This window comes from Mobula birostris, chromosome 14 (genome assembly GCF_030028105.1).
Source record: "Mobula birostris isolate sMobBir1 chromosome 14, sMobBir1.hap1, whole genome shotgun sequence".
Taxonomy (NCBI): Eukaryota; Metazoa; Chordata; class Chondrichthyes; order Myliobatiformes; family Myliobatidae; genus Mobula; species Mobula birostris.
This window is the reverse complement of record NC_092383.1, coordinates 89,313,680-89,340,416: the sequence shown is the minus strand read 5'-3', so window position 1 is coordinate 89,340,416 and position 26,737 is coordinate 89,313,680. Positions and strand designations below refer to the sequence as shown.

The window sequence follows — 26,737 nt, the reverse complement described above, 5'->3', positions numbered from 1 at the left end:
CTGTCTGTCTGTCTATCTGTCCGTCCGGCTGCCCATCTATCTGTGTTGATATCAGAATCGGGGTTAATGTCAAATATGAATTTTGTTGTTTTGTGGCAGCAGTAGGGTGAAGTAGGTAAAAAAAATGCTAAAAATCACAATAAGAAATGCACAGTGTAAAATTAAATTCAATAAGTAGTGCAAAAGGTGTGTAAAATAGTGAGGTGGTGTTCCAGGGTTCATTGTACATACAGAAATCTCTAAAATGTTATGTGTGTGTCTTCAGGCTCCTATACCCACTGCCTGACGGTAGTAATGAGAAGAGAGCCGTATAACTCAAGTGACTTTTTTGATCTATTGCGACCGACAGACTTCTCGCCGCACGTCAGTGATAGTGAGCCCAATTTGGACTGTGTCTCCCTCGCTGTCGCCTGCAAAGGGAGTTGGACCTAGTGAGAACGGAAACAGTTCATTGGCTGGGAGGCTCGGGGCGTTGTGGAGCGAGAGTGCACAACGTTATATAAAATGCTAGACGCTCTCCGATCTCGTTCCGTTGGAACAGCACTTTGCAGTGACCGAGCCGGACAGTGGGGAATGTCCACTGCCGATGCACTGATGCCACGGCCGGGGCCGAGAGAAATGAAGTGCGCGAAGACCCGAGTTAAAACCACGGCGCTGATCGCGCTGGTGTTGTTCTCGCTACTGCTTATCTTCCTGGGCGCCCTATTGATCAGGACCTACACGTTTAGGGCCGAGCAGCAGACGGCAATCGGTCAAAGTGCAGCCCTCGCTTCGAACTTCAGCCTGAACGAGAAAAGGCTGATGCTGGACAATTTCAAGGGAGCTCTGAGGATTGCCACTGTGTCTTGGGGCGACTCCGACTTCAACACGTCCGCACTGCGAGAGTTCAGCCACTATCTGTCTCAAGGTAACTTCTGCCGCTCTCTCTCGCTCTCTCTCTCTCCGTCTCTCTCCCACTCTCTTACACCATCTGTCCGCTTGCCAGCATCTTGCACCCGGACTTGCTGATAGAAGGTGAGGGATTGCCGCAATTGTTGTCCCTAAAGAGGCATTGAACTTCGAAGGGAGAAGGTTGTAGATTATTTGTCGACAATTTGTGTGTGTGTGCGTGTGTGTGTGTGTGTGTGAGAGAGAGAGGAGGGCACACACACACACGCAAAACACACGAGACTGCGGATGCTGGATTCAGTAGCATCAAACAAAACTGTTGGGGATCAGTCCTGATGACGGCTCTCGGCCCAAAACGTTGACTGTTTATTCCGCTCCATAGATGCTACCTGGCCTGCTGAGTTCCTCCAGCATTTTGTGTTGCTCTGGTTTTCCAGCATCTGCAGAATCTTGTGCATTTAAGAACCACAGGTTCTTCCACGACTGGACAGGAACCAAATACCTCAGTTAGTGCAGTCGTGTACCACCCCAGGGGGCCACATGACTGCCTACAGTGCTGCTGTTTTACTAATCTGACAACACCACTAAATGCCTTTACTATTAATCTCTGATCAAAACATCGACTGCTTTTCATTTTCATAGATGCTGCCTAATCTGCTGAGTTCCTCCAGCATTTTGTGTGTTTTGCTCTGGATTTCCAGCATCGGCCGAATTTCTTGTGTTCACGAAAAGGCATTGCACATTTTATTATTGTAAATATTTTTATTATGAATAAAGCCTATTTTGGTTAAGAAAGGAATGCTCAGTCAACAATCGCTATCCCAGCTCCCATGTGCAGGGCATTTCGACTCCCCTACCTATTTCCATATTGACCCATTCATTCTCCGACATCCCTACTGACAGGGTGAAGCCCAACTCAAACTGCAGGGACAACACCTCATAGTCTATCAATTTCCCTCCCCTATCTTTCTTTCCCTCCTAACTTCTGATCTTCCATTTTTATCCCCTCTCTCTCACCCCCTCTCTCCCCACCTCCATATCTCTCTCTCTCTCTCTCCCTCCCTCTCTCTCCCCCCTCCCCCTCTCCATTTCTGGTTTTGCCTGCCATACACATCTCTCCTCATGTTTGCCACTATCTTCTCCTTTGTATGATCAGAGTCCAATGCTTATATCCCTGTGTTCCTGCTCATCTCCCTCCAGCAGATGTCTCTCCCCACCCCACCTCATTCCATCAGCCTCTTGTTGTTTGCCTCTCTTTCCTTTACTTGCCTCCATGGAAGATATGTAGAACATGGAAATTTGGGCATACAGCACAGTACAGGCCCTTTGACCAACAATATTGACCTTTTAACCTACTGCAAAATCAATCTAACCCTTCCCTCCTACATAGCCCTCCATTTATCAATCATCCATGTTCCTATCTAAGAGTCTCTTAAATGTCTTTAATGTATCTCTCTCTGCCACTACCCTTGCCAATACATTCCTTGCACCCACCACTCTCTGTGTAAAAAAAATGACTCTGACACTCCCCCTGTAATTTCCATCGGTCACCTTAAAATTATCTCGCATTATATTAGCCATTTCTATCCTGGGGAAAAAGTATCTGGCTGTCCACTTATCATCTTATATACCCCTATCAAGTTACCCCTCCATTCCCTGTTCCCATTCTGGCATATCGACCCATGGCCTCCCACTTTGCCACAATGTGGCCACTCCAATGGTGAAGGAGCAACACCTCATTTTCCGACAAGGTAGCCTCTAACCCGATGGCATGAATATCAATTTCTCCTTCCTGTAAACTTCCGCTAATGCCCCCATTGACTTCTCAAACTTCCGCTAATGCCTCATCTCCCCCTTGTACCCCATCCATTATTTATTTATTTATATACACACATTCTTTCTCTCTCTCTCCTTTTTCTCCCTCTGTCCCTCTCACTACACCCCTTGCCCATCCTCTGGGTTCCCCCCCCCACTTTTCTCACTCCCTGGGCCTCCTGTCCCATGATCCTCTCGTATCCCTTTTGCCAATCACCTGTCCAGCTCTTGGCTCCATCCCTCCCCCTCCTGTCTTCTCCTTCTCCTGTCATTTTGGATCTCCCCCTCCCCCTCCCACTTTCAAATCTCTTACTAACTCTTCCTTCAGTTAGTCCTGACGAAGGGTCTCGGCCTGAAACGTCAACTGTTCCTCTTCCTAGAGATGCTGCCTGGCCTGCTGCGTTCACCAGCAACTTTGATGTGTGTTGCTTGAAATTCCAGCACCTGCAGAATTCCTCGTGCTCTCCCTCCTGTAACTTTTTTCCCTACCCCTTCCCTCTACTTCTATTCCACACTCTGGCCTCTCGCCTCTTCTCCTCAACTACCTATCACCTCCCCCGGTGCCCCTCTTTCTTCCTTTTCACCTATGTTCCCTTCTGCTCTCCTCTCAGATTCCTTCCTCTCCAGCCCTTGACCTTTCCCACCCACCTGGCCTCACTGATCACCTTCCAGCTAGCCTCCTTCCCTCTTCCCCCACCATCCTTTTTATTCCTTCAGTCCTGCTGAAGGGTCTCGGCCTGAAACGTCGCCTGCACTCATTTCCACTGATGCTGCCTGGCCTGCTGGGTTCCTCCAGCATTTTGTGGGTGATTCTTTTTACTCTGGCATTTTCCCCCCTTCTTTTCCAGTCCCGAGAAAGGGGGCTCGGTCCAAAATGTCGACTGTTCATTAATTTCCATAAACACTGCCTGACCTGCTGAGTTCCTCCAGCATTCTGAGCATGTAGCTCTCAACCTCCGTCACTCCAAAAGGAAAAGCCCTGGCTTGCTCAGCCTACCTTCATAAAACATGCTCTATAATCCAGGCAGCATCCTGGTAAATCTCCTCTGTAAATCCACCCATTATCCACCTTCCTCCCTCCCCTACCCGGGACTACTGGCATCCCCTCCTCAGTCTACTAATCACCTCAGTTTCTAGTCTCACCAGTCCCCCTTTCCCAACAGGCCCTTTCCCCCCCACAGATGCTGCTTGATCCACTGAGTTCCCACAGCAGATTTTAGCTCCAGGTTCCGGCAACAACAGCATCTTCCTGTTTCTATCCTTGGAACTGTTGTTGAGGGGGGTATAGGGAGAAGTTAAATATCAAATTTACTCATAAGGGGGGATGGTTAGTGGCAGTGGGTGAAAGAGAGACACAAAGACGCTGCAGAAGCTGGAATCTGGAGTTACAAACAAACGGCTGTAGAAGTCATCAGACCAGGCAGTATCCGTGAAAGTAGAGCGGATGGTCACTGTTTCATGCCGAGACACTGCACCAGGACTGAGTGGAGTGGGAGCATGTGGCCTGGTGAGACACGGACTTGGAGTTGATAAACGTCAACTGTTTATTCCCCTGCATAGAAACTGCCTGACCTGCTGAGTTCCTCTAACATTTTATGCGTGTGTTTCCCAGGATCTCCAGCATCTGCAGAACCTCTTCTGTTTGTATTTGAATCCACTTCCTCTGTGGTGACCTTTTCCCCCCTTTCTCTATCTATCTATTTTTGTCCTCCTCCCCTCCCGGTCCCATTCAAGCACCACAGACCTAGTTCACCACAGGGTTCCCTGCTCCTCTGCCCCTCAACTTCCTGGTGACGCATGGAAAACCTCTTTAATGTCCTCCAAGGAAGGAAATCTGAAACATTGTGCAGTCTGGCTTAAACGTGATTCATGACTTGTGACCCCAGACTTATCTGGTTTAGTTTCTATATAATGTCAGAGGTGAGTGAAGCACAGTAGGGTAACACTGTTAATATACCAGCAGCCTGACTTTAATCCACACAAAATGCTGGAGAAACTCAGCCGGCCAGGCAGCACCTATGGAAAAAAATACAGTCGACATTTCTGGCCGAGACACTTCAGCAGGACGGGAGAAAAAAGGATGAGGAGTAGATTTAAAAGGTGGGTGGAGGGAAGAGAGAAACACAAGGTGAAAGGTGGAACCTGGAGGGGGAGGGATGAATTAAAGAGCTGGGAAGTTGATTGGTGAGAGAGCTACAGGGCTGGAGAAGGGGGAGTCTGACAGGAGAGAACAGAAGGCCATGGAAGAAAGAAAAGGTGGGGGGAGCACTAAAGAGAGGCAACGGGCAGGCAAGGAGATGAGGTGAAAGGGGGACTGGGGGATGGTGAAGGAGAGGGCGAGAGGAATCAATGTTCATGCTATTGGAACATCAATTTCTCAAACTTCCAGTAATGGCCCCTCCCATGGACCTCAAGTTGGGAAACCCTGCTCTAAGTAAAGTTAACTGAAACACACCTCAGATACAGACCCATCACTGAGCAGTAACATCCTTGTGATGTAGCCTTTCTGTACCCTTTCCAGTTTAATGACATGCTCCCTGTTGCTTGGTAACCAGCAATGCACACAGTACACATTGCGGGGGTGGGGGTTAGTGTCACAGTTTATAGTGCCAGCAGTCAGGGTTCAATTCTCACCACAGTCGGTTTAATATCAGAGAATGTATATGTGATACAGCCTGAAATTCTTACCCTTCACAGACATCCATGAAGCAGAAGAAAATCTCCAAAAATGAATGATAGAAAAATGGTAGAATCCCAAAGCCCCCCTCCTATCTCCACACACAAGCAGCAGCAAAGACATTAAACCTCCCCCTCCCCTTCCCCCCAGCAGAAAACATCAGCCCCTGCACCACCCGCCATGCAAGGAATAGCAAAGCTCCCAAAGAGACCATGACCTAAAGTTCATCGGAAGCCAGTGTTCACCCCAGCAGTTCAACATGCTTCAGACCCTCTCTGCTGCTAGCAAGGGAGAGTGAGGTATGGCTCGAGCCGCAGTAAGAGCTCACTGTTTTGATGTTACAGTCTCGAGTGTGGCATATTTCAACCGTAGCGTTTACTGCTGTCTCGACGTTCCGATCTCCTGCAGTTTCCCCCGGATGTTCTGGTTTCCTCCCATGTTCCAAAGATGTATGGACTTGGTTCAAGAGTTGTGGGCATGCTATATTGGTGCCTGAAGTCTGCCAACTCCTGCAGGCTGCCCCCTGGCACACGCTTCAACTGTGTTGGCCATTGGTGAAAACAGCGTGTTTCATTTTGTGTTTCGATATACTGTCCGTGTGACAGTAAGCCAGTCTTGAGGCTTCTTGTCAAAGAGTTTCTGACAGTCTAGTCAAGGAATTGTCACATGGCCTTCTCCCATGATGCAAGCAGAACGTCCTGTGCTTACTTTGGTTCTGAGCAAGACTCGGTGCAGTGGGCTTAATGCCACAGTGGGTTGGGAAAGCTCTCCAATTCCACCCTATGAGTCAAATACTGGAAATACTTCAGGAAAGAATTGTACATTGCAGAGAAGGATGGTAGGATCTTTTTCCATGGAATATTAGCTCCCTGTGCCTAATAGCTTCTCCTGTATTTATCTACTGCTCTTTTAAAAGTTTGTGGTGGATAGGATTGTGGTCTTGCTTAGATTAAAGTAATCAAATACTTGAACATAAATTTCAGATCTCAGCCAATGAATATCTGTTTGGTTAATTAAATGCATATGGAATTTGCAATTGGTTTATAATTGTTACAAGCAATGTTCCCTCTAACTTGTAATGACCAGTGGGCACAAAAATCTTGGGCTGTGCAATTTTTTTGCCCAGTGACAACAACATGTGCGCATGAATTTTTAAGTGAAAGTAAACCAAAGCTGTCCTAAGGATAGTGAACTACCAAGCCCAGTTTGTTGTTTGTTGCTTAAATGAAATAAAATAAAATAAAACATATCAGTGAATCTTAATGCTCACGTAGTATACAACAGCATGTAAGAATACCAGTCTTTTCATGTGTTATTAAAGTTGTTTGAAATGGTCAAACAAAACTTATAAAATAACAAAGCTAGTTGACTAAATATCCAGATGTGTATCTTATTTGGAAATCATTGCATACAGAACTAATTTTGAAGCTTAATTACATAATATACTTAACTGTTAAAAAAAGGTTGGGGACCCCCGACTTAACATGCCAACGAGGTGGAGGATGAGGACTTTTTTTTGCACAGCTTGAATTCCCTTGTGCACTAGTAACAAAAGCTGTGTGCATGCGCACACCTTAGAGGGAGCATTGGTCACACGTAACAATGCGCAGCGAAATGCTTATTTCGCATACCATCCAGAGAGATCATTTCATTGTAACTGAACAGAGGAAGAATAAAGTGTTAGATTTACAGAGAAAATGCAGGAAGCCAATAAGGTGCAAGGTCAGAATGAGGTAGATTACGAGGTCCAGTGCCCATCTGATTTATATATTGAGATACAGCACAGAGCACATCACCTAGCAATCCCCCAGTATAATCCTAGCCTAACTATGGGACAATTTACAATTGAGCAATTAACCAACCAACAGGTCTTTGGGACCGTGGGAGCAAACCAGAGCACCCGGAGGAAACCCACGTAGTTACGGGGAGAATGTACAAACTCCTTATAGGCAGTGGTGGGAATTGAACCCAGGTGGCCTGTACTGTAAAGCTTTGTGCTAACCATTACACTACCGTGCCGCCCTAGTCTTATCATACAAGGGAACCACATAGATGGGTAGATGCTGGTCTCAAACCTGAAGGTACATTCTTTTAGGCTCATACTTCTTCTACCTGATGCAATAGGGAGAAAAGAGAACGTGTAGGACGGGTGGGATCTTTGATTACGTTGTCTGCTGTACCGAGGCAGCAGAAAGTGTAGACCAGGGTTTCCCAACCTGGGTCCATGGATCCCATGCTTATTGGTATTGGTTGGGAACCTCTGCTGTAGACTGTGCAGATTGTGAGGTCAAGAGTTCATTAACGTACAAGAGGTCTATTCAAAAGTCTTATAACAGTGGGATAGCAGCCGTCCTTGAGGCTGGTGGTTTCAGGCTTTTGCATCTTCCGCTTGTAAGGAGGTTGAGAAGAGCTAATTCCACAGTGGTGGGGCCTTTGATTATTGTTGGTTCTTTTTCGCACCTTGTGGCATATCGGGGAGCACTCTTTTGCCGTTTCCTTAGCATTTGTCTGTTTTTATGAAGCCGAGTTGCTAGCTCGACAGATGGAGAGCGGGCTGGGAGCCGGCCAGATTCGAACCAGGGACCATTCACCTTGAAGTCCAGTGCTGATGCCATTACACCACTGGCCGAGGGGCCTTTGATTATGTTGACTGTTTTATTGAGGCAGTGAGAAGTGTAGGCAGAGGCTGGTTTTTGTGATGTACACTTCTCCACAGTTTCTTGCGGTCATGACAAGAGCAGTTGCTATACTAAGCTGTGATACAATCAGAATGAAATGTTGAGGTGGAAGCGAGCACCATTGATCAACGAACTACAGGGCTGTCGCTAAAGAACAATTTGGTTCAATCATGTCCATCAGACAAGGAGATATTCCATCCTTATCTATCGAGACCCATCAACTGTCAACTGCCAATTGCTATTTCCTTTTCTCTGTTCCTCCGCCTCATTCTCAGGATGAGGCTTTCCTTTCCGAACATATGAATCAAAGTCAGAATCAAGTTTAACATCACCAGCATGTGTCATGAAATTCCTTAACTTTACAGCAGCAGTACAATGAGATACATGAAAACTAAATATAGAGAAAAAAATACTGAATTACAGTAATATATATACATATATATCTACTAAATAGTTAAAGATAGTGCAAAAAAAAACAGAAACAAAAAAATAGTGAGATAGTGTTGATGGGTTCAATGTCCATTTAGAAATTGAACGGCAGAGGGGAAACAGCTGTTCTTGAATCGCTGAGTGTGTGCCTTCAGGCTTCTGTACCTCCTTCCCGATGGTAACAATAAGAAGAGGGCAAGTCCTGGGTGATGAGGGTCCTTTATGATAGATGCCGCCTTCCTAAAGCACCACTCCTTGAAGATGTCTTGGATACTGCTGAGGCTAATACGCAAGATGGTGCTGACTAATTTTACAACTTTCTCCTCTTGCTTCTTCTCTGACCTTCTCCTTCTTCAAAGAACAAGGTTTCTCTTCCTCTGCCATTAACGCTGCCCTCCCCCCACATCTCCTCCATTTCCTGGGCATCCACCTCTGTCTCATCTTCCCGCAACCATAACAGGGATAGAGTTCCTTACCAACCACCCTACAAATGTCCGCATCCAGCACATCATTCTCTATAACATCAGCCTTCTTCAATGCGATCGGACCACAAAACACATCTTTACTTCCCCCACTGTCTGCTTTCTAGAGGGATTGCTCTCTGTATGACTTCCTTGTCCACTCATCCCTCCCCACTGATCTCCTTCCTGGCAATTATCCCTGCAAGTGGAACAAGTGCTCCACCTGTCCATTCACCTCCATTCAGGGTCCCAAACAGTGCCTCCAGGTGAGGCAACACCTCACCTGCAAGTCTGTCGGGGTCATCTACTGTATCCAGTGTTCCTGGTGGAGCCACTGGTACATTGGTGAGACCTAATGTAGATAGGGGTGGAATGCTTTGTCAAGCACCTTCACTCCATCTGCAATAGACCATAAGACCATAAGACAAAGGAGCAGAAGTCGGCCATTCGGCCCATCGAGTCTGCTCCGCCATTTTATCATGAGCTGATCCATTCTCCCATTTAGTCCCACTCCCCCGCCTTCTCACCATAACCTTTGATGCCCTGGCTACTCAGATACCTATCCATCTCTGCCTTAAATACACCTAATGATTTGGCCTCCACTACTGCCCGTGGCAACAAATTCCATAGATTCACCACCCTCTGACTAAATAAATTTCTTCACATTTCTGTTCTGAATGGGCGCCCTTCAATCCTTAAGTCAACCCCTCTCGTACTAGACTCCTCCATCATGGGAAACAACTTTGCCACATCCACTCTCTCCATGCTTTTCAACAGTCCTGATGAAGGGTTTCGACCTGAAATGCCAACTGATTATCCTTCTCATAGATGCTGTCTGACCTGCTGAGTTCCTCCAGCGTTTGGTGTGTGTGTTGCTCTGTCAACTGTCAATGTTAACTCCCTACTGAGTTCTGAATTAGGCCAAGAAGCCGTACATTTCAAAGGGAACCGATGATGCTCCTCCCAGCAATGTCTGCCTTCCGCAACTGCTGTAATTAATGTAATAATCTTCTTCACTGTTATGTTTAGCACCTTAAATCTCTCTGTAAATTAAGGGAATGGAACATGTTGGATATTGGAAAGTTTTATTTCTGAATAGAACTCAGATTTGCAGAGCCAGTTATGTTAACTGAATCTGCATCCCTCCAGCCAGTTTCAAAATGTTGAAGATTTACTCATTGTGCTTTGTAAGGAACTCAGTTCAAACAATGAGAAATGTGTGCACAAACGCATGCAAGCACATGCCCAGAGTAACACATACATGCACCCTTCCAAAACATATGTACACCTTCAAACACAACCACGAATTAACACACACATAAACCCAAACCAACACTTACACACCCCCAATCCACACACACAAGCGCGCAATCACTCACGCACACACAAGTGCTAACCGACATGTATGCACACACCTACATATATGGCCTTTTGCACATGAAAGCACACACACCAAAATAGAGCGACATATGCATACACCCACTCAAACACAAACATAGATGCACATTCAAACACATCCATGTACCTACACACACATATACACAAACACAAGCCAACACATATACTCAGTCCACCCACAGATCCACACCAATACACATATGCATGCACACACTTAAACACACACAAGTACAAACCAACAAGAATACACACATCTACATATAGTATATGGGCCCTCAACATGGAAACACACACTAACACACCACCCATACACCACAATGCACACACGCGCACGCGCGCTCACAAATTCATTGGCAAAGTTCAGTAAGAATTTAAATAACTATGATGCTGCTCTAAGTGCTCTTTTCTGTTTACTTGGCTGGTGTTGTGCTGAAATTGAGCTGGGGGTGAAGGAGAGGAAGTTCCTTCAGAGTAAATTGCCCCGAATCTGACACTTTAGTAATATCTTTACCATTGTACCAGAACTTCGAGCCCCAGAGAGATGCCTGCCTGCTGAAATTGGTTGAAATTTGCAAATTCACTTTGTCACCTGGTCAAGTGACTTTCTGTAACATAACTCCAACAGAATGTTTATCAGAAAAAGGATGTTTCAAATCTAAAGCAACACACGAGTGCTAGAGGAACTCAGAAAGTCAGGTCGCATCTATGGAAATGAATAGACTGTCGACACTTTGGGCCAAGACCCTTTTTGAAGACTGGAAAGGAACAGAACAATGCCAGATTAAAATCATTGGCGGGGGGTGGGCTGGAGGAAGGTGATAGTTGAAGCCAGGAAGATGGGAAAGGTAAAGGGATGGAGAAGAAGGAATCTAATAGGAGACAAGAGTGGACTTCAGGAGAAAGAGAAGAAGGGGACCCAGGGGGAGGTGATAGGCAGATGAGAAGAGGCCAGCGTGGCAACAGAAGAGGGGAGGGGGAGGGAATTATTTTTACCAAAAGGAGAAACTGTTATTCATGCCATCAGGTTGTGGAGTCTACCTAAGTGGAACATAAGGTCTTGCTCCACCATCCTGAGGGTGGCCTTATTGTGGTTTCAAATTTAACACCTGTTCAACACAAGGCAAGTTGCAGTTCCCTGTTCCTGGTAGTCACTTTTCTCCCTGTCAGTGGTGAACAGCCTCACCATAAACCTTTAGCACTGCCCTTAGCCGGCTGAGACAATGTGTCGCTGTGTTCTGCCTGTGATTGAGACGGAACTCGGGAAAAGTACGCTCAGATGCCTCCTCTAGCCAACGAAGTGTCCACTGGGTAGATGTTTCTGGCCTTCTGCTGCTGTAACCCAAACAACTCTAGGCTCAATGTTGCGTGTGTTCGGAGATGCTGTATTACACACCACTGCTGTAATGCGTGGTTATTTGATTTACTGTCGCCTTCCCATCAGTTTGAACCAGTCTGACCATTCTCCTCTGACCTCTCTCGTTAACAAAGCATTTTTGTTTACAGAATTGCTGCTCACTGGGATAGTTCTTCATTTTTCTCACCATTCTCTGTAAACCCTAGAAACTGTTGTGCAGGAAAATCCCAGGAGGTCAGCAGTATCTGAGATACTCAAATCACTCTGCTGGCACCAACAATCATTCCACAGTCGAAGCCACTTACATCACAATTCTTTACCATTCTGATGTTCAGTTTGAACAATAACTGAACCTCTTCACCATGCCGAACAGCCTCGGCCCGAAACATCGACTATACTTTTTTCCCACAGCTGCTGCCTGGTCTGCTGAGTTCTTCCAGCATTTTGTGTGCGTGTGTGTTGCTCTTCACCATGACTGCATGTTTTTATGCGCTGAGTTGCTGCCACGTGATTAGCTGATTGGATGTTTGCATGAAAGAGCAGGTGTACAGGTGTACCTGATAAAATAGTCACTGAGTCAACATTGTTAAGAAATAGCTTAAGGTGCTTCATGATACAACACAAAAGACAAATAAAGAAGTATTTGAATAGATGATGAAAAAATGTGTACAAAGAAACTAGTTTCAAGGAGACGCAAGAGACAGCAGATGGAGGAGTATAAATTAAACTGCTGGAGGATCTCAGTAGATCGGGCAGCATCTGCGGAGGCAGAGAGATGGTCGACACTTCGGGCTGAGACCCTGCCTCAGGATTGTTTTAGATTTAAGGACAGGCTGGGAAAGGGAATGTTGAGAATAACGAGGGAGGAGATGCGAGAATGCAGAGTTCAGGTGTCAGAGATCACAGGCCGCAACAGTGAATGTAGTGCAATGCTTTTCCTTCCTGAAATGAATATTCAGCCTTGCCCCAAAATTCATCCGCAGCACAAGAAGAACATTCCCATCCTCTTCAGAAAACATTTTCCATTGATTTTCATTAATATTAACCTCTTCTTCAGGTAAAGTTTTGTCCAGTTGCATTTTAGAGCCTTTGACCCGAAACGCAATCTGCTTCACTTCTCAAAGACGCAGCTTCATCTGTTTGATGTTTCCAACATTTTACAGAACATAAAATGGGTCCTTCAGCCCATCAGTCTGTGCTGACTGTGATGCCAATTTGAGGGCAGAACGGCGGCTTCGTAGTGCTGGCAGTCGGGGGTTCAAATCACACTGCTGTCTGTGGGGAGTTGGTACGTTCTTCCTGCGACCTCTTGGTGCTCCAGTTTGCTCCCACATTCCAGAGACGTACAAGTTAGGGTCAGTAAGTTGTGAGCATGCTATGTTGGTGCCCGAAACATGGCAACATTGCGGGCTGTTCCTCAGCACACACTTGGACCATGTTGGTCGTAACAGGAACAATACATTACACTCCATCTTACGATGTGCATAAGACAAATGAAGCTGTGTTGGCGCGTGGCCAAGTGGTTAAGGCATCGGTCTAGTGATCTGAAGGTCACAGTTCGAGCCCCAGCTGAGGCAGCGTGTTGTGTCCTTGAGCAAGGCACTTAACCACACATTGCTCTGTGATGACACTGGTGCCAAGCTGTATGGGTCCTAATGCCCTTCCCTTGGACAACATCGGTGGCGTGGAGAGGGGAGACTTGCAGCATGGGCAACTGCCGGTCTTCCATACAACCTTGCCCAGGCCTGCACCCTGGAAACCTTCCAAGGCACAAATCCATGATCTCACGAGACAAACGGATGCCTAAGAAGAAGAAATGAAGCTAATCTAATCTTGTGTTAAACTAATCTCATCTGCCTGCACACTCTCCGCCTTTGATATGCCTGATGGAAATCACCAGATTATGAGAGGCATAGATAGACAGCTGGGTGTCTTTCTCCCATGACCAACATGTCTAATGCGAGAGTGCACATATTTAAGTTGAGGAGGGTAAATTCAATGAAGATGGTTTTGGAGCAAGATTTATACTGAGTGGTAGGGGCCTGGAATGTGCTGCCGGGGCGAGCGGTGATGGAGGCAGATATGATAGAGGCTTTCAGGCTTTCAGGAGGCTCCCATGGATGTGCAATGAATGGGGGGGATATGGACATTTGAGGAGGCAAAAGAGGCAAGTTTAGTTAGACATTTTAGTTACCTTCAATGCAGTGGGCAGGTAGTGGGTGAGTCCAGGTGAGAGGGATGGGGGAGGGGAGAAGCAGCAGTTGGCAGGTATTAGGTGATTCCAGGTGAGAAGGGTGGAGGAGGGGGACGAGAGGTGGTTGAACGCCAAAGTTGTGCGGTCTCTCATTGATTCTGTAGTGGTTATTATTCTATAGATTTATTGAGTATGCCCACAAGGAAATGAATCTCAGGGCTGTACATGGTGACATATGTACACTTTGATCATCAATTTACTTTGGTTTTTGAACTTTGAACATTTATTTGTGAGCTGAATTAGTTTGGCACAACCTCGGGGGCTGGGAGACGTGTTCCAGTCTGTACGGTGCTGTGCAGTTCTCTGTTCTGGGTACTATGATCTGTTGTGAACCTGATTGTGGCTCGAGGTTCCTCAGTAGACAGAATTCAGAGAATTCTGGTTATGATATTGGCCTGGTGTTTGTTCCTCTGGGGCAGCCAATAAAACTTCACAATTAGAGAGATAAATTATTTTAAAGAACAGTTGGTATCTGTTCCTCATGGAACTGGAGTGACTCACTGATGACAAAACTGTTGCATAACACACTCAAAATATTGGAGGAACTCAGCAAGTGAGGCAGCATCTATAGAGGGGAAATAAACAGTCGACATCGCAGGCCGAGACCCCTCATCGGGACTGGATAGGAAAGGCAGAGGGAGAGGGAGGGCATCAGTTATCAGGGAGTAGGGGAGTCCGAGTGGGGGGAGGAAGAGGAGCAGCAGTTGGCTTGACAGGTATTAGGTGAGTCCAGGTGAAAGGAGTTGGGGGGGGGAAGGAGCAGCGGCTGGCAGGTAATAAGTAGGTGAGGATGGTGAGGGAGGGGAAATACTCAGTAGATCAGGCAACACTGTGGAGAAAGAAGCTGAAATATCATGGCACCGTAACAAGTTAGAAAATGAACCTGAATTAAGCTGCAGAGCAGGGGGAGGGATGGAACAGGAACAGTTATTACCCTACATTAGGCCCGGACCAGTGCGGTTAACTTCACTCACCTCAACACTGAACTGATTCCACGACCTACAGGCTCACTTTCATGGTTTCTGCAACTGATATTTGCAATATTACTTAATTTTTTTTTGTATTTGCACAGTTTATATTCTTCTGTTCTTTGATTGTTTGTCAGTCTTTGTGAGTATTTTTTCACTGTATTTCTCTGTTCTACTGTGAATGCCTGCATGAAAACGAATCTCAGTGTGGTATATGGTGACACCCTCGTACTTTGTTAATAAACTTACTTTGAACTTTGAGAGAATGATAGGGCGGAGAGCAGGAAAGACTAAAAGGCATAGATGGTAGTGCTGTCACTTGGTGGCGGCTCCTTACATTGCATGCTCTCAACCATCACCTTACTGAGGTTAGGCAGCTGACCAGAGACCTCTGTCCTGGTCTAGTCTTTCAAGTTGTCCCAGGTGTAGCCCATTACTGCACTTGATGTCTAAAAATCTTCATCTCCCAGGGATGAGGTCTTTGGAAGTTCGGTTGATGATCCTGTAGCGCTGGGCTTTAATGGGATGAGGTTGCTAGCCCCTTGCCCAACCCTCCTTCTTTCGTAGCTCCAGGGTGGAGTCTTACATCGCAGTAGTAATGTTAAATTTCTTTTTGTTGTCGGAGTTAATGAAGTCAAGGAGGGAACAGAGATATGGCCAGTAGGGGTTTCAGGAAATCTGAAATAAAGAACGTTGTGTGCCAGAGTTAATTTATCCTTCATTGCTCAGATTCAGATTCATTTATTTATCACAAGCATGTTGAAACATCCAGTAAAGTCTGTCGTTGGCACTACGGTAGAGTAGCGGTTAGCGCGATACTACTGCAGAGCCGGACATCGGAGTTCCGAGCTCAATCCCTTGCGCCCTCTGCGAGGAGTTTGTGCATTCTCCCCTTGACCGCATGGGTTTCCTCCCACAGTTCAAAGATTGTACCGGTTAGTAGGTTAATTGGTCATTTTCAATTGTCCTGTGATTAGGTCAGGGTTAAATAGGCAGGCTGCTGGGCAGTGTGGAACCACTGTATCTCCAAATAAGAATAAATTTTGCCTTTAGCTAAACCTGAAGCCAATTACAAGTGTGCATCAAAATAAATTACTTTCACTTGAAACAAATTGAAGAGCTACAGGGGGAAGTTCCCCATCAGAATACAATTGAAATCTGGAAGCGGACTTGCCTTGTTAGAGTGGAGTCTTCTGTGTGTTACCTGATCACCTCCATGTGCAAACATTTCCATTGATCATGATACTGTCTTGCATCATGTCTGTATTTTCAGCCAATAATTTAGCTAACAGAATATAATGGTAGGAAGTGGGCTTCTAGGTCATATAATCATCAGTTCCAACTACTGCAATCGGCTGTCTGGTTGAATTAAGCTCCTAAGTTCAGCTCAGAAACATTGGAAGCTGTTCACGTAACCTGTCCTTAAGTTACAGATGGTCCATCAAGTCTACGTATGAAATGTGATGTTATTTATCTCTGCTTGGCTGCTTGCATCACTCTAATTCTCTGCCATAGTCTCACTCCAGGTCCCTCACTCTCCTTCTCGTCTTCCCTCCTTCAATCTCCTCCACCTTCTCATCCCTCCCTGTACTTCCATTCCCTTCTCTCCCTCATTCTTTCACTCTTCCTTCCTGTCCCTCAGCAGGTCGGGCAGCATCTATGGAGATATCCATAGATAGTGGAGAGGTAACCATAGATGCTGTTAGGGCATTCTTTGCACATATTAAAAAACAACTTCAGCAACTAACTTCATCCACCAATTTTCAAATCTGAATATAGACTGTAGGTTAAATTTAAAATGCAGCTCTGAACAATAAGTTCCTAAGAACTGTGAACCACAGGTAATTGGAAGACCAGATAATGCTGATTTAAATTCATTCGGGTACCTGTAATGTGGGTGCGAAGAGGGAAGTGTAAAGGTGGTGGATGGTTCAAAGGAAGCATTGTGGATGCATTGTAAATATGGAATTGTCCTTTGATCTTTAGCACATAAAGTGCCATGTAGTGTTGGGTCAAGCAGACCTCTTCCTCGGAAAGGGGTCGCAATATGATGCCTGCTATGCCTTATTTTGTCGAATAAGGTGACTGCTTCATATCTACCAGTACTTCTCTGCGGTGACTTTGTTCTCACGACAACAGATGCTGCCTGACCTACTGAATTCCTCTAGCATTTCGTGCGTGTTGCTCTGGATGTCCAGTATTTGCTGATCCTCTTGCATTTATGACCTCTAGCCTCGCCCAACCCAAGGAGAAAAAGCCTGCATGTATCCAACTGTCTATGTCCCTCATAATTGTGTATTCCTTTTTGTTTCCTTGCAGTGTTTCCATATGTGTTTTCCTCACGCTTTGTGCACCATGAGATAGTTGCAAACTATAGTCACCTGTTCACTGTCATTGGCTCCAATGACTCTCTCCAGCCGTACATCCTGACCGCCCACCTGGATGTGGTCCCTGCAGTAGGAGAAGAATGGGAGGTCCCACCATTCTCTGCGGAGCAGCGCAATGGCTACTTGTATGGACGGGGCACTTTGGACGACAAGCTATCTGTCATGGTACTGGTTCTTTCAGTTAGTTTTAAACATAGAACATAGAATAATGTGTTTTTTTTAAATTATTGCATTCTTTATCTTATTGTGTTTCTTCTTGTGCTGCGTAGAATCCAGAGCAACAACTATTTCATTTTCCTTTACACTTGTGTACTAGAAATGATATTAAACAATTTTGAATAGCAATTACTGCACTCTCAGGGCCCAGCTCCAACTGGCATCAAGGTGACGATTGTCAGTGGATGGAAAGTTCAAACTTCGATGCCAGGTGCAGCAAGGATTAGTTAGACAAAGTTCCCTCTCAATTGTCTTGACACTCCCAGGATAGGGAAGGGACCATAGAGCACTACAGCACAACACAGGCCCTTTGGATCATGATGTACCAACTTTTTAACCTACTCTAACATTAACCTAATCCTTCTTTTCCACATAGCCCTCCATTTATCAATCATCCATGTTCCTACCTAAAAGTCTCTTAAATGACCTACTGTATCTGCCTCTACCACTACCCCTTGCAGGGCATTCCACGCATCCACTGCTCCCTGAGTAAAAAAAAAACTTACCTCTGATATCCCCCCTATACTTCCCTCCATTCAACTTAAAGTGATACCCTGTCACATTAGCCATTTCCACACTGGTTAAAAAGTCTCTGGCTGTCCATGTCATCTATGCCTCTGTTGGATCTGTTTAATTTCTATCCTTAGGGTTCTTCCAGGAGTCAAAATCCCAAGATTTCAGTTTATTTTAGAGTACAAATTAACCAATTCCCCCCGGGATTAATAAAGTATGACTATGACAATGACTATGACTATGAAACAAACATGCAAGTACTAAACAAACTAAATAAAAAGCTGAGAAACAATGTTAAGAGGGGATTTACTGTTAAGAAGTTTAAGCCAAAGGAAGAAAATGTGGCACTTCTAAAAAATCACTTTTATTGATAAAAGAAATTGCTTAGATACAGCATAAGCTAACTAACAGGCTACATAGTTACAACAATTGCATCATGTTGATAATGTGCTAATACTTAGCCATGAAAAATGAGAACGGTGATGAACTGTTAGTTTAGCTGCTATACCGCTTTCTGCCAGTGAGTGTGAAAAATACATGAGCTTGTTAAAAAGTACAAATCTTATAAAAAGTATTATTAAAAAGTAAACAGTGGTTTCCAATACCTCTTATCACCTTGTACATCTCTGTCAAGTTACTTCTCATCCTTCTTCGCTCCAAAGAGAAAACCCCTAGCTCGCTCACCCTACCCTCTTAATCCAAGTAACATCTTATTAAATCTTCTCTGCACATCCTTCCTATAATGAGGTGACCAGAACTGCTTAAATCGTGTTGTGAGAGGTATCTATTGCTTTGACAGAACTATTGTATGGGAATTATGATATAACCACTTAAGCCATTGACCCCACGGACTGTTCTGCTACAGACTTTAGAACATAATGGGCAAAAGATATTGAAAACAATATTTCAATGGCAAAGTCGAAATTATTTGTCTCATGCACAAGTACATGTGTGCACATGTATAATGAAAAACTTATTTGTAGCAGCTTCGCAGGAATAGATCAAAAGATAAGCAGCATTCACAAGAAAAGAAAACATAGATGAATCATAAATACTTATTTTTCAAGAAATAATACAATTAGAACACAGAAAAACCCCAGTCCATTACAGTACCAGTGAAGGCTCATGTTGCATGTATTTCTGGGTTCTGGTTACTCGTTTTTTTTTGCTGTTTCTTTAATGGTTTAATCAGTGTGATCCATGCAATGTGATCAGCAAAGGATGCTTTGCCCTGCAGCCTGCAGCAAGCTAGCAAAGCGACACTGAGCTGAACTAAACTGAATACTACTGGACTGCTGGTTTCGTGTTTAGTGTTCTGTGCGTTGTCTGCTCACTTTCTGGCATTGGTGCAATTTGTCCTTTTATCGCGCTTTGTGTGTTTGATGCCTTCTTGAATGGGTTCCATGGTCTTTGTTTCGTGACTGCCTGTGGGAAGACCAATCTCAGCGTTGTATTCTGTATACATACTTTGATAATAAATATACTTTGAATCTTTGAGATGCAAAATGCTGGGCTGGCAGGTTTTCCAGAATATTTCCATTAATCTTCCACAACACTCTTTTACTGCCTACAAATGTCACACGGGATGATGATAAATTTCCCAGTGAAAGCAGTGAGTTTACTGAGATCGTAGGAAGCAGAGTCACTGAGTTTAAAGTGAGCACAGGAAGCAGGGTTCCGGTGTGTTGATAGGAAGTAGGGCTCTCATGAGGTTATAGTGAGCACTCAGTGTGCACTGCCCCTTCGCCAGGCCTCGGCAACAGGCACCAAGACCTTGCCTGGCTGGTGGTGAGAGGGCTCCTCCTTGTGAGATCCTGCCTGCATGTCCGGAACTTCCGGAAGCATCACTCCCACTGCGGGGTGAATGTAGTGGGGAAGAGATGATAGCTCACCTTTTTGCCGACTGTGGGTTTGAGGAGAGGATGTGGAGAAAGGTGCAAGGGTCTGTATCATGGTCCATCTTAAACAGGGAACACTCTGCTCTACAGGCTGTTCCCAGGGACACACACACACACACACACACACACACAGACATCAGGTACTGCTGGCGGGTCACCAGCTCAGTGAGGGTGCCCTTTGGTCTATCCGGAGCCTGTTGGTCTCTCAGCATAGTGAGATGTCTGTAAGGACGGGTTCAGTCCAGGCAGCAGGTTGATGTCCTGAGGGAAACTTGATGAAGCCAATACTAAGGGTCTGAGGGGAAGCACCACAGTCTAGGCTCCTTGTGCTACCAGACATGGAGGGGCAGGTGTTGGGTTGGGAAACTCCTGAAATAATGAAAGAGGTGTTAAATCAGATTAAGGATTATAGATTAGATTTATTTGTCACATGTACACTGAAATATTGAAGCATACAAATGAAATCCCTCCTTTGCACCAACGACCAGCACAGTCCACGAATGCTACAGGTGGCAGCCTGCAGGTATCGCACACTTTTGGCACCGACACTGCATGCCCACAACTGACTAACCCTAACCTGTTCGCCTTTGAAACCTGGGAGGAAACCGGAGCACCCGGAGGAAACCCACACGGTCACGGGAAGGACATCGGATTACCTGTTGGGTGTTTATTGTATGCCTCCGACACAATGACACGTTACGCTGGGCTCTAAATGCAAGAGGTTCTGCAGATGATGGAAATCCAGAGTATCACACACAAAGAGCTGGAGGAGCTCAGCCGGTTCTGTAGACGGGAGGATGGTCTCCGCACAAAACATCGGCTGTTTATTTCCCTCCATTGGTGCTGCATGATCTGCTGAGTTCCTCCAGCGTTTCGTAAGTTATGCTTAGTTTTTATTAGTGGACTCTTCTAACCAGAAGCTTTGTTTATACTGGAGAGATGTTGAAAATTATTAAACATTTGTGCAGGAACACTGCAGTTCCACGCCAAGACTGAAGTGGAAAAAGCGGTCAAGGCAATAGGTCTCAGGCTTCATGCTTGGAGTGAGGAAGGAGAAATGTCAGCTGTTTGTACAGAGATTATTTTGTACAGTAAATCAAACAAGTGGAGCTTTATAAATACCAGCCTAAGGCCAGTTGGGTCAGGCTCTTATTAAGCTTGCAGGACATGCTGTCAGCAATTTATCTGCATGACAGAATCCGCCATCAGTAATCAGTTGCTTTCATGTAATGGTGCATTGTTCAGTGAACCCAGGAGAGTGAAGAGAATCACCTCCGATTGGATCTTACCAAATATTGAAAGGCCTAGATCAGAGGTTCGAGGTGAAGAAACTCCAAGCCAATGTGCGACTCCATTTTAATGATTAAAACTTCCATTATTCGCTGATTAAAGTGAATAATGAGGCGACTGTGGAAGGTGAGCGCAAACTGCCTGCCTTCTGTTCACTGAACCGGAGAAGGAGCCTGTGTAGCCATTCGCTGTGCCTGGAGGATAGGCCTCGGCGCCTCCCTCTCTTTCAATGATCTTGGAGGATGTTGCCGAGGTTCTGCTTTTATGGATTTGAACTATGGACTATGGAGTTTTTCAGTCTTACGGTTTTTATATTCTGTAATCTCTCCCATTCTTTCTCATTGCTTTTTGTGTGGGGGATGGGGATTTGGGGCCGATGTTCTTGTTACGTTTCATGCAGGGGGAGGGATGTTTTGGGGGGGGGGGTCAATGGTCGTGTTGACCTTTTATTCTGCGGGGGATGGGTCTGCAGTTTCTCTCTGAACTGACTTCCATGGTTTTTCTTTGTTTTGTTGCTATCTGGGGAAGAAGAATCTGAGTTGTATACTGCATACATACTTTGATAATAAATAAACCTTTGAACCTTTGAATCTGTGAAATTCATTACCATAGATGGTGGAGGTTGAATCATTGGGTATACTTAACACGGAGGTTGATAGGTTGTTGTTTAGTAAGGGCATGCATCAAAGGTTATGGGTTGAAGGCAGGATAATAAATCAACCATGGTGGAATGGTGGAGCAGACTCAATGGGCTGACAGTCCTAATTCTGCTTCTAAGCCTTATGATCTAATTATGCTCCTGTGGCAGAACATAGTAATACCTGATGAATAAGCATTGTGGAGTAGGGCAAGGAAGACAGGCTGTGTTAAACTGCCCTTCGATAGATGAAGCTGAGGTTCAAAGAGCTTTAAACAGAGTAAATGAGCCACAACTTTTTCCAGTAGCTGATTGGTTGGTGGTAAAAATCCAGAGGTAGAAAATAATTGGCCAGAAATTCAGACACGCCAACTTGTTACAATCAGGGGTGCAAGAGTGGTGAACATGAGTTCAGGAATAGGTTTTAGTTGTCCACGTCATTGGTGGGGCCACACTTGGAGAACTGTGTCCACTTCTGATCACCCTGGTATAGAAAAGACGTGGTCAAACTGGAAAGGGAGCAGAAAATGCTTACGAGGATATTGCCAGGACTCGAGGAGCTGAGTTAGAGGGAGAAGTTGGTCAGGATCGGTCTTCATTCCATGGAGAATGAGGGGTGACCTTATAGAAATGTTTAAAATGATGAGGCATGGATAATGTGGCTGGTAACTGACTTTTCCCCAGGGTAGTGGAATATTAAACATGGGGGCATACATTAAGGGTGAGGGGGAAAGGCTTAGAAGAGATATGAGGGGCAACCTTTTCACACAGAGGGTGGTGATTATATAGTATGAGCTGACGCAGAAACTGGTTGAGGCAGGTACAATAGTGTCATTTAAGAAGCATATGGAGGGAGGGGTTTTAGGGGATGTAGGCTGAGTGCAGGAATTCAGAATTGGAATAAGGAAAGGGAGGATTTCTCCTTTCTGAGAACAAGCTCCCCACCCCCACCCCTTCCTGTATTCCCCACTCTGACCTTTCGCTTCTTCTCACCAGCTCATTACTCCCCCCGTGTCCCCTCCTCCTTCCCTTTCTCCCATTGTCCACTCTCCCTTCCAATCAGATTCCTTCCTCTCCAGCCCTTGACCTTCCCCACCCACCTGGCTTCACCTATCACCTTTCAGCTAGCCTCCTTCCCCTACCCCCCCCCATCACCTTTTTATTCTGGTACCTTCCCCCTTCCTCCTCATTCCTGAAGAAGGGTCTCGGCCCGAAACGTCGACTGCTTACTCTTTTCCATAGATGCTGCCTGGCCTGCTGAGTTCCTCCGGCATTTTGTGTGCGCTGAATGAATGAGTTCAGCACAACATTGTAGGCCAAAGGGCTTGTTCCTGTACTGTCCTGCTTTATATTCTAAGGGACCTGTATTGTTTCTGCAGGCCTGCCTGACTCACTTGCTCTGTGAGTTCCAGTACTCTGACAATAGTAACAGTGGCTCATTGTTCTTGTGGGAAAGCAGTTGACTTTTCCCCCAGCGGAGCAGTAAAGACCAAAGACAATGTAATACGTGACAGCATAGCACCACACTCTCCAAGAGTATTAGGGCCCAAGAGGCTCCAGGAAGCTAAGAAACTTTGTTTTGCAAAGGTGAGAGAACTATTTGTGCAATATTTTAAAGAAAAAGAGCAATTTGCCCTGGTTGCTGAGAGAGCCATTCAAGGGCAGGATAAGGAATAACAGAGAAACCTTCCCTTCCAGAGCAAAAACAATTCAAGAGCATGGACTCAGCGTGCACAGAGTGGAATAAACAGGCTACGTTTCAGGCTGAGACCCTTGTCTTGGCACAAAATATCCAGATTTCTGCATCTGCAGAATCTGCATCAGTATAACCATGCCCTCCAGCGCCCACAAACCATACTCACAGCGTAGCACCCAGAGGAAACCCACATGGTTCACGGGAGTAATTTATGATCAAAGTATGTACATGTCACAATATACTACCTTGAGAATCATTTTCTTGCAGTTTTCACATGCAAAAAAAGAAATACAGTGGAATGACACAAAGAAAAACTATAGATGAGCATACACAGACTGACAATGTGCAACAGAAGACACTGCAAATGAAAAAATAATTTTGAGAATAATAAAGAGTTGTAAAACTTTGTTGAAAGCTCTTTACTGTAACCTTCCTTCTTGAACTTGTTTGGTCTGTTTTTACCCCAGGGAATTCTCCAAAGCTTGGAATTCCTTTTGGAACGAGGCTACAAACCACATCGATCTTTTTATATTGGGTTAGGTCATGATGAAGAGGTGAGTCAGTTTTTGTTACCCTGTGTGCTTAAACTCCAAAGAGTGCAGAAAATATTTGAGACATTGCTAGCCCCAGAGGGCCTGAGTTACTGTATAGGGGAAAATGGCCAGACTTTCAAGGCTTTTATTCTGTCAGTGAGTGTATTTTTTTTGGGGGGGCGTGGTGTTAGTAAAGATGTTCTCATGATTTTATTTCTAATTGTCTGGATATTGTACACGGTGGCAAAGTGATATTGCTTGCCAATGGCCTAAGATCCTCTGTTGGAAGAATTACTGTGAAAGTTCAAGATATCTCTGGCAGCCTGCTGAAAGGGCTCATCGTGTGATCTGAGCCACCAACGACAATGCAGGTTTCTTACACAGTCAACAAAGAAGAGAAAGGGGGAAGGAAGCCTTGAAGCAGTGGAGTTGTTGATACAGCTCCAATAAAGTCGAGTTTATTGTCATGTGCACAAGTACATGTAGGCACAGGTGCAATGAAAAACTTACCTGCAACAGCAGTACAGGCACATCAAATCATATAAGCAGCATTTGCAAGAAAAGCATGAATTAAACATAAATAATACACAATTTTTAAATAAAACACAATTAAAGCATAAAAAGACTATTTTAGTGCAGAATGATTAAAGTGACCCCAGTGCTGCCAAACTGTAATGATTAGGAGCAACACCACCTCACACAAAATGCTGGAGGTGCTCAGCAGGTCAGGCGGCATCTATGGAAAAGAGTAAACAGTGGACATTTCAGGCCAAGACTTGTCCTTAGGACTGAGAAGGAAGGGGGAAGATGCCAGGATAAAAAAGTGGAGGGAGGTGAAGGATAATAGCTGGAAGGATATAGGTGAAGCCAGGCAGACGGGAAAGGTCAAGGGCTGGAGAAGAAAGAATCTGATAGGAGAGGAGAGTGGACTACAGGAGATAGGGAAGGAGGAGGGGAGGGGATCCGGGGGAAGTAATAGGCAGATGAGAAGAAGTGACAGGTCAGAGTGTGGAATGAAGGAGTGGAATTTGGTCACTGAAAGGAGAAATTGATATTGATGCCATCAGATTGGAGGGCGCCCAGACGGAATATAAGATGTTGTTCCTCCACCCTGAGGGTGGCCTCACCTTGGTACGAGAGGAAGCCATGGATCAATACATGGGAATGGGAATTAAAATGCTTGGCCACTGGGAAACCCCGTTTGTGGCGGACGGTGCAGAGGTGCTCGACGAAGCGGTCCCCCCAATTTACGGCAGGTCTCACCAATGTGGAGGAGGCCACATCAGGAGCACTAGACAAAGTAGACGAGCCCAGCAGATTCACGGGTAAAGTGCTGCCAAACCAAGAAGGACCGTTTGACTTAATGCCGACTTGCTGGAGGGAAGTAGCTAATCATAAACTCAGGAGGTTCTGCAGATGCTGGAAACCCAGAGCATCATACATACACACCACAAAATGCTGGAGGAACTCAGCAGGTCAGGCAACATCTACGGAGAGGATAAAGAGTTGATGTTTATGGCTGAGACCCTTCATCAGGACTGGAGACAAAGGGGAAGTAGCTAAAATAAGGTGGGCAGAGGGGAAGGAGGACATGCTGGCAGGTATAGAAGACTTGGATCTCACACCACCAGGTTCATGAACAATTAATACTCTTCAACCATCAGGCTGCAGAACCAGTGTGAACACAACCTATGGATTCACTTTCAAGGACTCTACAACTCACATCCTCAATACTATTTATTTATCTATTTATGTCTCGTACTGTGCAAAAGTCTTCAGTATGTATATATATAGTTAGGGTGCCTAAGACTTATGCACAGTACTGTAGTAATTTTATGTATTGCACTGTACTGTGGCCAAATTTCATGACATATGTGGGTGATGATAATCTTGGTTCTGCTATGGGTCTCTGTTGTGGACTGAGAGTGGGAAGGGGGCAGGGAGAGGGGAGTCATGGTTGGGACAAGGGGAAGGGAGAGGGGCGGAGAGCGGGAAGCACCAGAGAGACTTTCTGTAATGATCAATATACCAATTATTTGGAATCGAATGACTGTGCCTAGTGTCTGAGGGCTGGGTGTGTCTGCCCCTGAGTAATCCCCTGGCCCTGGCACCCCTTCTCTGCCACTTGTCCCACACCCCTCCCGTGACACTCCACACTCCCATTCCCGCCAGGTTTTAAAATTCACTCTCCACTCCTCGTTGACAAATATAGTACCGTGCAAAATCCTTAGACAACTTAGCTATAGATGTGAGGGTGGTGAGTGTATGGGAAGAGCTGCCAGAGGAAGTGGCTGAGGCAGCTACAATAGAATCATTTAAGAAGGAACTGAATGGGTGCGTGGATGCCCAAGGTCATGCTGGGAGCAGCCCGCAAGCATTGCCACACATCTGGTGCCAACATGAGCATGCCCACTACGTTTCACAGCAGCAGCAGCAACATCAAGACCACAGGCCCCTTTGCCATCCCTCCCACCCCTTCACACACCCAGACAGGCCTCCAACTCCAGAAGATGGGTGGACAACCTGATCAGGATGGGCTGTACCTGTTTTATTCTATGGCCCTAAAAGGAATGGCCACAGATGGTGGAGAAATTGAAGATTCATTGACGCTGAGAGGCTGGAATTTGAAGAGTGAACATATCTAA

The 26,737-nt window shown here is 45.5% G+C and overlaps 1 protein-coding gene across 2 annotated transcripts in view; it reads left to right on the top strand.

Annotated features, from left to right (window-relative positions):
* Window positions 1-465: 465 nt before the first annotated feature.
* The window catches only part of LOC140210078 (N-fatty-acyl-amino acid synthase/hydrolase PM20D1-like), a 104,520-nt gene continuing 78,248 nt past the window's right edge, over window positions 466-26,737 (top strand). Inside the window, exons 1-3 of one of the 2 annotated variants that reach the window (XM_072278872.1) lie at window positions 466-907; window positions 17,242-17,474; window positions 24,027-24,113. In XM_072278872.1, the coding sequence (XP_072134973.1) occupies window positions 505-907; window positions 17,242-17,474; window positions 24,027-24,113 (723 nt within the window). In that variant the 5' untranslated portion in view covers window positions 466-504. The remainder of the gene's footprint in view (window positions 908-17,241; window positions 17,475-24,026; window positions 24,114-26,737) is intronic. The other variant, XM_072278871.1, reaches the window with a different exon arrangement.